The sequence below is a fragment of the Trichosurus vulpecula genome, chromosome 7, assembly GCF_011100635.1.
Source record: "Trichosurus vulpecula isolate mTriVul1 chromosome 7, mTriVul1.pri, whole genome shotgun sequence".
In the NCBI taxonomy this organism is placed as follows: Eukaryota; Metazoa; Chordata; class Mammalia; order Diprotodontia; family Phalangeridae; genus Trichosurus; species Trichosurus vulpecula.
In genome coordinates this window covers 201,851,969-201,865,614 of record NC_050579.1, presented here as the reverse complement: position 1 = coordinate 201,865,614, position 13,646 = coordinate 201,851,969, and the positions used below count along the sequence as shown (strand labels likewise).

General features: G+C 35.7%; 1 protein-coding gene across 1 annotated transcript in view; it reads right to left on the bottom strand.

Moving 5' to 3' along the window:
- TMEM30A (transmembrane protein 30A) overlaps positions 1–13,646 on the bottom strand; it is a 55,276-nt gene that overhangs the window by 26,170 nt on the left and 15,460 nt on the right. The window contains exon 2 of the mRNA XM_036766210.1: positions 4,131–4,241. Within this exon, the coding sequence (XP_036622105.1) occupies positions 4,131–4,241 (111 nt within the window). The remainder of the gene's footprint in view (positions 1–4,130; positions 4,242–13,646) is intronic.

Sequence of the window (13,646 nt, the reverse complement as noted above, 5' to 3'; positions counted from 1 at the left end):
CAAGAATGTAACACTGTAGTCCATTGTGTGTTGGTTCCATTATCCTTGAAAGTTTAAAGAATTTGTTATAAAAACTTATACAGATCTTTTCCATTTTGAGCTACTGGTTGTTCTTCCATCTTTATCTTTTTTTTTAATCTTTATCTTCACATGAAGATTTTTGAATGATGATTTTTATGAAGATTTTAAAATGAAGATATGAAGATTTTTTGCCAAGCTTTCCTCAAACTTGTTTCTTCCTGTATTATTTCTCATTGTTTTAGGAAGCAATGCTGCTCAAAATCTTCAACTATTTGCCTTTAGAAATAAAAAATTGTTCTAAACTAGAGTTGATTTTGGCTGCCATATCTCCCTGCTTGGCAAAGAGATCAAATATCCATTAGTTGAGGCAATTTCTAGGTGCCTCTGTGATCTCCTTGTTATGACAACTGACTTACATCAATTAAATTTCTTTAGGAAATGCTTTTAATCTGTGTCAAAGTCCATTCTTGTATCACAGCCCACACTTTAGCAGCAACAGCAAATTTAAATTGATCATGCTAGAACTGTTTTAATTGCATGCCATACCTTGACATGATTTTCTATATAGACTTAAAAAAACCTTTGGCCTTTCATTTTTTTACTCCTGAACCATGTTTTCCAACATATTTTAGCTATATTCCCTTATGCCTATCTTGGCACTGAAATTACTGGCTATCAAATTTGTTGATTTAATCTGGAGGATTTGTACAATTCTTCATATCCTTTCTCTGCCTCATCCTCTGCAAAAAATGGTGGGACATGAGCAGCAACTATTTTCATTGCAATTTGTAAATCCTCATCATGCAAAGAAGTAGAAACTCATCAAGTAAAGAACAGCTAAACAAATTGTGGCTACATGAATGTAATGGAATATTGCTGTGCCTTAGGAAGAGATGACTATGAAGAATTTGGAGAAGCATGGGAAGATTTATATGAACTGATAAGAGAACAAACTTAGCAAAACCAGGAAAACAATATATACAAGGACTACAATGATGTAAATGTTAACTATATAAGACCAAAACTGAATGTTGTATAATTATAATGACCAGGCTTTTTGGTCTCAAAGATGAGGAAATGTGCCAGCCTCCTTTTTTTTTTAACAGAAGTTGAAGGCTCAGGTTATCTAATATTATACATATAATCACAGTTGGTTGATGGATTTGTTAGTTTTGTTCAATTGCTTTCCCCCTCCCTTTTTCATACTTTATTCCAAGAGATGACTTGCTGTCTAGGGGAAGGGGAGGAATATATTTGGGAATAAAGGTGATACAAAAACAAGAGAGAGCAACAAAAATTTAAAACAAAAAAAGAATGCTCATTAGGAGCACTGCAATACTAGATGACTAAATGTCCCATGAAATGATGTATTTCATTGCAATTCCTTTAACTGACTCTCCAAAGAAAACCAGTAAGCCATCCTTTCCTATACCTGCAACTTTCTTTTGTCTTCTGGTTTCATCAACAAGAATGTCAAGATGAATATAATTCAATTCCTTAAACAGTGTATCTATCTACTCTGTGGTCAATAGATAAGAATCTCACATTTAGCTTACCAACATTAAAGTTATGGTTTACAGATTCTCTCCCATAGTGACATCAAACTCAAATAGAAATAGAGGATATTAACTAGTACTTAAGGATTCCCAACAGGTTGCATACTGACTTAGAGAACCACATACTAACATTATCTATGTTTTATTGTATTTTAACTTATTTTATTAAATATTTCCCAACTATATTTTATTATGGGTCGGGCTCCACTTGGAAGTGTGGTGGGCCACATTTGGCCCATAAGCCATGTATGTGTCTGACATCGTGCTCAACACACATGACCCTTAGCACCCATTGCCTCCTCATCCACCATTTTGCCATTGTTATTACACAAGTAAAAGGGAGCTACCCAGAACAGAAGACCACTTTGTATTTTTGTCTCATGATGGGCCATGGCTAAAAAGTTCAAAGTGATTGGCCTACTGGTACTGAGATTTTCTGTACTTAGCTAGGCCCTTTCTCAAAAAGCAAATATAGTCTGTCCCTAGAAGTATATTCCAAACCTTCCCAGCATGGCAGAACCTGCTAGAGTCTGTGTGCTACCAGCAGGATTTCTGATGACCCAGGGTCACCATGCATGTAATGATGGGGCACCAGAATCAAATTTTTAAACTGTATCTTAAAAATATATAAGGTAGTTCTTGATTTTTTTCTATTTTCAACTGGGAATTCTCCCCAATTGGCCAAAACAGAAAAGTTTTACTTTGTTTCAGTATCAGTCTGATTATCATTCCTCCACACATTTATATGTATACTACATAAATTTCCTAAATAAAGGTATTTATAAATACAAAAGTTAATGTAACACTTCAACAATGGACAAGATAAAACAGTATTTTAACATGTTCAATAAAGCCAACTTTGAAAAAAATGATTTTAAATGAATTATTTATTATTGAGGCACTGTCCAGAATCTCCCTTAAAAGAACAGATATGTACAAAATACTGAGCTTCTTTCTCTTTTCTAGTTCCTACTACATTATTAAAAAAGGGAATTCTGGCTACATGAGTTCTTATTCCTCTAACATTTTCTTATATTAAAAGTCATTTAGTTTTCCACTTAAAACTCTCAAATTATACAAGCCTTGGCTTTCTGGAGAAAAAAAATTGTTTAAAGGAACCCTTGCAATTTATACAGTGAAATTTTATTACAAATATTCATGAAATTATGATGTGATAAAACTGTAATAATGAAACTATAAAAAATAATTCAATTTTACAAACAGCACTGTAAATTTATCTAGTAAAAGAAAAAAATTAAGCACCTTCCAATAAATACTGAGACAAAATAACTTACTTGCATTGTTTTGGTGACCTGACAGTACTTTAGTCCAATTCACAAAGTCTGCGTGGGCTTGTGATGGAATACAGAACCCACAAGAGTGAATCTGTGGATAATCACCTTTGTAGAACAGAAGTTCTGAAATAAGTGTTTTGAATGGAGAGGAATATGAAACTGAAGCCTCAAAATCTATTCAATCCTTTTTCATCTTAGGTTTGCTGCTCTAACAATAGTAAGAATGTAAAATTCTTAATAATATGCCTACTATTTTTAAAAAATTAACATTTTTAGTTGAGTTTACATGTTATCAGTGTTGATAAATAGTAAGGGCTTTAAATTCCTGCCATCTTTATAGGTTTGTACTTTTCAAGTGTTTCCTGAGATGTTGATGTTATCCATCCCTCATTTTGATACAATAACATCAATAGCCACGAGGTGGCAGATGCCTTAGAATTCTAAAGGAAAGAAAAACGACTTCTGTTTCTAAGTCCAAAGAATCAAGAAGGCACATTCAGAAAACATATGTAATATGTCAAACAGTGAATATAATTTAACCTACTGGGAAACAATCAACTGAAGCTCTATTTTCAAGTGACATGGGAAACTGAACTAGTAATACTGGCTCTCCAGTCCCACAGGAAGTTTTATACCTTTACATTCAGATTGCAAAGAAGACTGTTTTTATCTTAACTCCATCATCAGAAGAAATGGATGTGAAGTTGAAAAGCAGAAAGGGAAAAAAACAGGACAAGTAAGTGGCAATTGCTTATAAAAGAACATGAGACCAATGTTCGTCTTTCTTTTATCTAACAAAAAAGTAATACAGATAAAGACAATAATGTGCTTTCTAAAATAAATAATACAACTTTTATCAGAATGGCAAGTAGGAAGTACAGAAATTATGAATGAGAGTTCAAGTAGAAATTATTGCTATGTAATTTAAGAACACGAGTTTTTGCACAGCAGAGTCTAAAATAAAGTAAGCTGCCTTTAGTCAACATTTCAGATATAAAAATATAATCATTGAATTATTTGGAAAACAGGATTTGAACACATTATTTCATGGATGATTTAGTATCTATTGATTACTAAAATGTACAAAGAACTAAACAAAAAAGTAAAATATATGGTCAACATACTCTATTTTAAGCTTCCTTAAAAAAAGATGAGGTACTTTAAGGGAAAATTACTGAAATATAAAATTATTTTCATATCTTATAGAACCACAAATTTACACAGTTTTTTCCTACTCAAACTCCTTCAAAATACAGACCTCAAACGGCTGTTCCAATGTGAAGTTTATGTCACAAATGCAGGGTTTTGTATCATTCCAGGACAAACATTTATTGCAGGGATCTTTTTCATCTGTTCCAGTATAGTCGATCTGCAAGAAAAAAAAATGATAATCACTATTCAATAAGGAAAAGCTGCTAAAATACTGAAATAGTTTATTACAAAGACAGAAAATTAAGTCTACACCAAGTAACTTAAAGCACTAAGCTAATTTTCACATTGTCACCTGTAGATAGTAATAGGAAAAAAACAGCTAACAAAAGAATATCAAATTGAGAAAATCTAAAAACATTCTATTCATCCTAACTTGTTAAACATAGATTTACCTTTATATACATCTCCATCACAATTTTTCTAGTGAAAACATATTTATGGATAAGATGTACAAGTTTATAAATGCTTAATAGAAAACACCAAGTCTAAGTTAAGATGTCTGAATTGAATCATTAAAAAGAATACATGAAGATAATAAATCAATTACTACTTATACAATATTAATATTTTTTGTACCCCACACAAGTTATTTCTTTTCCAGGTATACTCCCCTTTTCCTTTTCTTCCTCCTCCTCTTCTCTCTCTCTCTCTCTTTCTCTCTCTCTCATATATCCTCTATAAATTTTCTGGACCAGGTATTATTATTGAAGCACAGATAAAACAACATCAGTATTCTACTCAAAAAATGCTAGTGCTTCCTATTGCTTCTATAATAAAATACGAATTCTTCTGTTTATATTTCAAAGTCCTTTACAATGTAACTCCAGCCTAACTTTCTGGGATTATTATCCATTATTCTCCTTCATGCACTCTACGCTCCAAGCCAATTGGGACTACCTACTGTTCTCTTCACCAACACTTCATCTCTCATGTCTGTGCCTTTGCATAACTTGTCTTTCAGCCCCAGAATGTGCTCCCTTCACAACCCTCCTTTTAATATCCCTAGCTCCCTTTACAATTCAACCCAAATACTACTTCCTAGATGAGTTCTTTCCTAATTCCCCAGCCTCCTAGTACCTTCTTACTTTTACACTGTACTTACTTCTATGCGTATATGTTCCTGTCAACAGAATAAATTCTGGAGCGTATAATAATAATAGCACTTACACAGTACTTAAAAGTTTGTAAAACACTTTGATCATTTGATACTCACAACTACCTTGTTCAATAGATGTTATTATTATCTCTGTTTTGCAGATAAGGAAACTAAGTCTATGAGTGATTACATAACTTATTCAAGGTCACACATCTAGTAAAATATCTGGGGCATATTCACACTCAGGTCTTCCTGACTCCAGGTTCAGCTCCCATCCACTCCTATCCTTAGCTATCATAGTAGAAAGTAGAAACTATCTTGTTTTTCTTTGTATTTGTATTGCCTACCAGATTCTGACACAGAGTAGGCATATAGCCTAGTAAGTAGAAGACTAATAGTAGTAGCTTAATAAATGCTTATTGATAAATTAACTGATATTTCATTTGTCACTTAATTTTGGCTGTTTCCAATGAATTTTTCAACAACCTCTCCTATGTGTACTGTTACATTCCAAGGCTCTCTTAAGCCCTTTATAGAATTTCACAGAATTTCTCTATCTTCTCATCATCTAAAATATATATTGATATAGAAACTGCTGTTACTTTCCTATCAATATTCTTGCAAATATTTATTAATCAACAAACATTTATTAAGTGCATACTGTGTAAGAGGCATTATGCTTAAGTACTGGGGATACAAAGACAAAGGAAAATAAGTTCTTGCCCTCAAGGAACTTACATTTTAGTGGGAAATACAATCTATACACAAAGAATGTGTGCAAAATGAAATATAAGGTTTTGGGAGAGTGTGCACCTATGACTGAGGAGAACCAGGAAAGATTTCATAGAGGAGTTGGTCCTTGAGGTGAATGAATCTTGAATGAAACCAGAGGGATTCCAAGATGGAGTGGTGAGGAGGAAGCACATCCCAGGCACACAGTACAGCAAGTACAAAGTCATGAAGGTGGAAGATAAGAGTGTATGTAGTATTTGCAGAACAATGAATGGTCCAGTATGGTTAAATCACAGAATGCAAGGAGGTGAATAAAGCGAAAGAAAAGTTAGAAAGATAAAAAAGGACCAATGCTTATTATGAGTACTTCGGTCTAGGATAACCAAGTACCCGACGAAATAGGGTTATTACTTTTATTACTGCCTTTGCAAGATAAAACTAGCAAACTTGTAAAAATTATAGTTGGCATTTACCAGTGCCCTTCTTTTTCATACATACTAGCAAGAGGCCTTTCGCTCCATCAAGTATTCTTAACTATTTTTTAATGGGCCCCTTTGGCAACCTAGTGACCTATAGACCTCTTCTCTGAATGTTTTTAAATGCATAATACTGAATATTACATAATATTGAATACCTCTGACTACAAAGGAAATCAATTATATATAGAAATACAGTTATCAAAATATTTTTTAAAAAGTATACAGACCCTGAGTCCAGAATTCCTCCTCTAGATCTTATTACATTTCACAGTCACCAACACAGTACTCCAATTATCCATCTATTAACTCCCATTTTTGTTACTTGTCTAATTTACTTCCTTTCCCAGTAATACGATATCAATGGAAGAAATGATAAACAATATGAATAATAATTTCACATTAAAGGTTAACTAATATAAACTCAACGATCATAATAAGGAGACCAAAAAAGTTTAAAAAGCTCATTAATCAGTACACATTTAGGGGCAGCTAGGTGGCGCAGTGAGTAGAGCACTGGCCCTGGAGTCAGGAGGACCTGAATTCAAATGCAGCCTCAGACACTTGACACACTTACTAGCTGTGTGACCTTGGGCAAGTCATAACCCTAATTGCCCTGCCTTCCCCCCTGCAAAAAAATAAAAAAAAGAAATCGGTACACACTTGGCAAGGGAAGATATATGGCAATCAAAGACAATATTGGCTTAGAATATAGATTCAATCGTAAAATTTGAAGGAGAAAGTTAATAGAAAATTATGAGTCACATGACTTCATATAACAAAGAGTAAGCGATAACATGGTGGAAAGCTCATGTGATCCACTGGTATGCTGGTACTGTTAGGAGAAAACAAAGGTGGTCCCTAACACACTGGGTATGCCTGTCATGAACATATAAGAGGTGGCCATAGGTAGTCTGCAATTTTCATTATAACAATAACGTGGATGAGCTCTGGAATCTACTTAAGTATTTTAGTACAGAGTATCATTTAAATCACTGCTTGCACATAGGTCTTCAATGCAAATAAGATGCAGGGTACTCACAAAAAATACTGCCATAAATATTTTCGTACACATAGGTCCTTTCACTTTCTTTGGGAGATGTGACTGGTAGTAGAATCACTGAATCAAAAGCTATGCAGTTTAGTGACTTTGCAGGTATAATTCCAAAAGAATTTTCAAAGTGAGTTGCTCACTAGCAACTCTGGATTCTTCCGAGATTTTAATGTTCCAAGATTTGTAATCATGCAGCATCACCAGGAAAATGTTTGTATTTTTAAAAATGGATTTTGTGCCACAGAAGCATACAGTTAAAAGTACTGCTTGATTTTCCAAATAAAATCCAGCCTTTCTTCTCCTTTTTAAAGTCCTGAACTCAACTCACTCTCTTCACTGTGAAGCACTTGTCCCGGTTATAACACATACAAAAGTACTAATACAACTGAATGTTTTTCCAAAGGTATATCAAGTCTAGCCAGGGGTGGGGAACCTATGGCCTTGAGGCCACATATGGCCCTCTAGGTCCTCAAGTGTGGCCCTCTGACTGAATCCAAACTTCACAGAACAAATCCTTTTATTAAGAGGATTATCATAAAAGTTCCCCACCCCTGGTCTAGGCATTTAGACTATTTTCATCCATTTTTCCCCTATGTAAATTATTATCATTCATCCCCTCATTCTCCAAGATACCCAATGACAACATGAGGGTAATGTTTTGACTTGAGTGAACTGGATATAAGTGAGGGAGAGCTATACAAAGTTGTCAGCTTCACGCTCTCCTCCAGAGACACTGAATTCCAGTGGCAAGACAAAGGTCAAAATGATTGGCAGTGGCCCAGTATGTGATAGGTGATGTTGGCCTTTTTAAATTAAGGTCTTTCCCAGGTCTCAATTTGTCTGAGGCCATGCCCATTCAATGACTAAGGGCTACATAAGAGGAGAGACAAAAGACGGCTCAATTTAAGATATCAATGTGGGAGGGGGAAATCAACAGAGTTTCTCCCCAAAACAGAAAGCAACTGCTATTTATACTCATTCTAAGCCATCAGGAAAGTATAAGGAATAATCAAAAAGGTCAGGAAAAGGTTTCTGCTTTTTTTACTTAGGGCTCCCAGGGTGTGTTCCTAATTAACCAATGACTTGAGAACCAAGCTTCCAGGAAACAGAAATCTGGCATGAGGACTGGCTTTAAAAGGGAATATGATACGGAAGCTTAGAAAGAACATAATTTTTTACATGATTTCATATGAACAATGGCTATCGTATCTCTTGCCTTTTCAATGGGTGTGGGAGGAGTGAAGGGAGAGAGAATTTGGAAAAGAAAATTTTTTTTTTAAAAATGAAAGAATATAATGGCATGAAGGACAGGGAAAAGGATTGTTGTGGTAGTCCTATAGGAAAGGTGTCAAACACAGAGCCCACTCCCCGGGTGGGGAACTAGATTAGAATGTGATTGGGAAATATTTAATAAAATAGTGAAATGCAATAAAACATAGATGACATTTTAAAACTAAGTCATAATGTGGTTCTCAAGGCCCCTTTTTCTATCTGAGTTTGACACCATTGGCCTGGTCATGGTCCTGGGCATCAATCTAGGAGAAAAGGGTACAAAAGTCAATATCGCAAATAAAGGCAAGCATCAGCTATTACTCTATTCCAGCTAGTGAATGTAGCTCCAAAACAACCAGAATGGAAAGCACAGGTCCAGGCAGGGAGAAGAAAGCTTTCATGTCATCCCTATTAAAAACAATTCATTCCTATTAGCTTCCACACTATTCCTACTGAAAACACTTGAAAGCACAGGTATAAATGGATTTTTCCTTAAAATGACAAGAATCAACTACCTAAAATCTTTTGTAAGCATTATATGTAAAGCAGATAAACTAGAAGCCTTCCCAATAAGATCAGGAGAGAAACAAGGATGCACATTATCACTAATATGGTTGAATATTGTACTAGAAACGCTAGCAATAGCAATTAGAAAACTGAATCAGAATGGGCAACTCTCTATGATTGTTTATTGTAGAGAAGGTACCAACCTGCCTTAGTAGAAGTTTCCTCATGGGGAGGAGCTCCCTACATCAAGTAAATCACAGAAGTTGTTATTTCAAATAAGGGTTGGTTCCTTCTCCCTCTTATCCCCCTTCCCCCATGCCCAGTCCAAAATTACTAGTTAAGCATTACTGTAAGTAGCCTTCCCTGAGGTCCTATTTCAGAGTCTTCATTGTAGCCTAAAGGGGACCTTAGGTTTAAGTGTCCTGACCAGCTAGGCAATATTCTAGGCCTGGGAAAATTAAGACAAAAGATTATTCCAGGAGCTTACTCACACTCTATTAGAGAAATACAACTTGTACATAGACAGGTACATACCAAAATAAAAACAACTTGGGGAGTAGGGGAGGGGAGAGTGGCAAGAAAAGTCTCCTGTAGAAAAAACACACTTGTGTTGTACATTAAAGGAAGCTAGAAATTCAAGAGTAAACTGTAAACATTGCTCAACTAACTACCCGTGCAAAGGCACAGAGGTGGGAAATGTAACATGTATGGAAAATCGCCAGCATGCAAGTTTGACAAGAATGGGAGATATTGTAAAATAAGTCTGGAAAAGCATGTGGGACCCAGGCTGGGAAGAGTTATAAATATGAGGATGAAGATTTTTATATTTTATCCAAGAAACAACAGGAGGCCACTCTACATTTTGAGGTCAAGAAATTACACGGTCAGTCAGTCAATAAGTATTTAAAGTGCTTACTATATGCCAGGCATAATGCTTTAAGAGTACTAATTTGGCAGCTATGTGAAGGATGGATTGGAGGGGGGAGACGCAAAGGGTCTGCCACTACATTTTTCTCTGTGAGGAGTAGGGGTAGAAGCTATGTGTATATGACTGGAGAGAAGGGGACTGATGCAAATGATGGCATGGCTGTAGTGGCAACAAGACTTGGTAAATTATTGAATATGGTGGGGGAATGAAAGGAAAGATTCAAGGAAAGACAAGTTTTGAGGAACAATAGGTTTGGAAAGAAATATAGTAAGTTCCATTTTTCAATCAATCAGTAAACATTTATTAAGCTTTTATTATGTGCCAGACACTGTGCTAAGACATATTAAAAAGTGGCAAAAGACGTATTAAAATTGGACATATTAAAACTCCTATGGAATATTCATGCAGAGATGGCAAACAAATGTTGGCAATGTGGGACTAGAGCTCAGAAGAAGGACCTGGGAGAGAGATACAAATCTGGCAGTTTTCTGCATAGACTAAACCCAAGGAAGCTGATAAGACCATCAAGGCCCAGGACAGAGTTCAGGTGGAAAGACCATACTGAATGGGTAGGAAAAAGTGATATTACCTAAGAGGTGTGACATTTAAAAGTTCAAGAGACATAATTTCTGGGTAATTTAGTCATTTTACTAAGAATGCCAGCATGTTTGCCAATAAAAGGGAAGTCCCTTGGCTGTCTCTCTCCTAAACCAAAGACAATCATGGTAGTGGGCTCACAGCTTATGTGTCCTTGGAAAAGGGGTGTTCCCGAGAGTGGCAATAAACTGACTGGTTAACAATTAATGAGAGAATGAATATTACAATGAGAATCTTGAAGTAACCAAAGAATTTATCCCCACCCAAACCTAAGTAGAACACAATGGCTTTCCCTACCTGGGTATGGTTTGAACAAGACTGTTAAGAAAGTTAATCCAATCTCATTATCAGTAATATCTTTCAAGACACTGAACTTCTGAAATCAAGACTTTAGAAAAAGGGGAGAAACTCTGGATCGAAATCATTGGTTATTAGTAATCATTTCTCTCACTGATAGTGTGGTAAATATATGTTCCCTTTTGATAATAGTATTATCACCTATATAACATACCCCTTGTGAATATGAAATATCTTAAAAGAATACTAGACTGAATGATAAAGCCTGATTTCTTTAAAAATATGAATATAAAATGAGAATTAAAAAGGTAAGAGATAAAAAATGCACATAACAACTAAAACAACTCCAAGCAGAACTATTTAAAGCTTTAATCCTATAAAGAGTTTGATACTCTACTATTCTACAACTCTATCTAACTACCCCTATGACTTTCCAAACCAAAATTTCCCTTCCTGGCCACCATTCCCCTACACATCTTGTCTCCCTGTATCAGACTATAAGGTCTTTGATGGCAGAGACTATATTTGCTTTATATTTGTATCTCCAGCTAACACAGTGCTGGGTACATAGTAAGCACTTAATAAATGCTTTTTCATTCATTTACTCCCAAAAAAGTGAAAAGGATCAAGAGAAGGAAAGAAGCATTTCTATAGCACCTACTATGTGCCAGGCACTGTTCTAAGTGCTTTTTACAAATATATTCTCATTTTATCATCACATCAACCCTGTGAGGCAGATACTATTATTATCTCCATTTTAGAGCTGAGGAAACCGAGGCAAACACAGGCTAAGTGACTTCCCAAGGGTCACATAGCTAGTAAATGTCTGAGGCTGGATTTGAATTCAGGTGTTCCTGACTTCAGGCCCAACACTCTATCTACCATGCTACCAGCTGCCTCAACACTAGTTTGGTATATAACTTCACATGTAAAATCTCCCACCAAAGGACAGTGAAAGATTTTGAGCAATATCACTTCATAAAACATCAAGAAACAGTGTGGGGAAAACAAGTTTAAAGAAATCTTAAAGGAAACTAAATAAGCAAAGTCATCCAAGGGTATATAGGGATGAAACTGGAAGGACACCAAAGTTATAAAAGATGTACAAAAGGCGTAAAGATTTTTATGATTCTTTTCATCACCAAGGACAGAGGAGCTATCACATTTGAAATCTAGCCTCACAGTGCCAGATAAACTTCTTGAAGAAGTGGTATGGTCCTGAGGAAAATAAAGACGGGAAAAACAACTAGTCTAGGCCACATACACAAAGAGGAGGCTCATACAGTAGGCTACATAATTTTGAGGGTGGCGAGGGAGTGATACTCAAGGTAATTGAAAAAAGGAAAAAAAACACCAAAGGCGTAAGGGGGAATCTCAAACTTTATTACTAGCCAAAATAGTAAACTGAGTAAATGTCATTAACCCCTAGCCTCCATATCTACTTTCCCAGCTACATTAAATTTTTATGAAAATAATGTACATACACAATTAGGGTATTCTTTATGAACATAGCAGAGGGAATATACAGGCTTTGGCAACAGACATTCTATACCAGACCACATCTTTCCATCCTATATACAACTGAAAGATGTAGATCATATGTTGACCACAAATATAAGTATTTGATTTGATAGGGCAAAAACATTCAGAATCCTAAATGAGATCTATAATCACTTAAAAGAGTTTGACAATTCATCCCCCAGGAAAAGCCAAGTGGAGGGAAAAAAATGCCTATGGCCAGAGTATGCTATGCAAGAGATGTGTGTGTGTGTGTGTGTGTGTGTGTGTGAGCGCACATGCACATGCAGACATGTGTGATTGAAAGGTGATGAAAATGAACAACAAGCTAAGGTGAACTGTCATTGAGAACCTATAAAGTGCTTTTAATGACCCCAAGAATCTCTTTAAAGGACCATCTTTTTAATACCAATGTTCTTCCAGTGATGTTGGATGGCTGCTACAATCTCCAACAGGCTGAAGTTAAACATCGCTCAAAGGGCAATGAAGAGACACATGGGAAGGAGCAGGCTGCAACACAATACAAGTAAGGAATTGAGTAGAAAGAACAGTATAAAGGAAAGGAGCAAAGAAACATGACTGGAAAAGAATACTGGCTGTCATGAGTAAAATTCAACAAAAACAGACTGAGGCATGTTTTTTCCAAACAAGATAACATTTTATTAACTAGGGATGAACCTATTAATAAAAGGGTCAGTGGTTTGTCTTGATTTATGGCAAAACCTATGCCAAAGACCCCAAAATGAAGACTTAACTTATAATAAGGTTAAAACAAAGAAAAGAATAGGGTAGGTGACATCATGGTTGAGGACAACATGATTGGTTGTATAGCTGATGTGTGGGGGACAACATGATTGTGGGAGTTGGAAAACAGGGGCTAGCAACAGCCCCCTCCTTCCCTCCTGTGACTAAGAAAAGATGAAGAAACTGAAACCAAGAGGTTGACTGCCCAAGATCACACAACTAATGCTGGGATTTAAACCCTGGATTTAAACCCAGCTCTATTCAACTTCAAGGCCAGCACTCCTTCCACTACACCACACTGCATTCAAAATTCTCTAATAACTGCCTAACAAGGCTTTTTC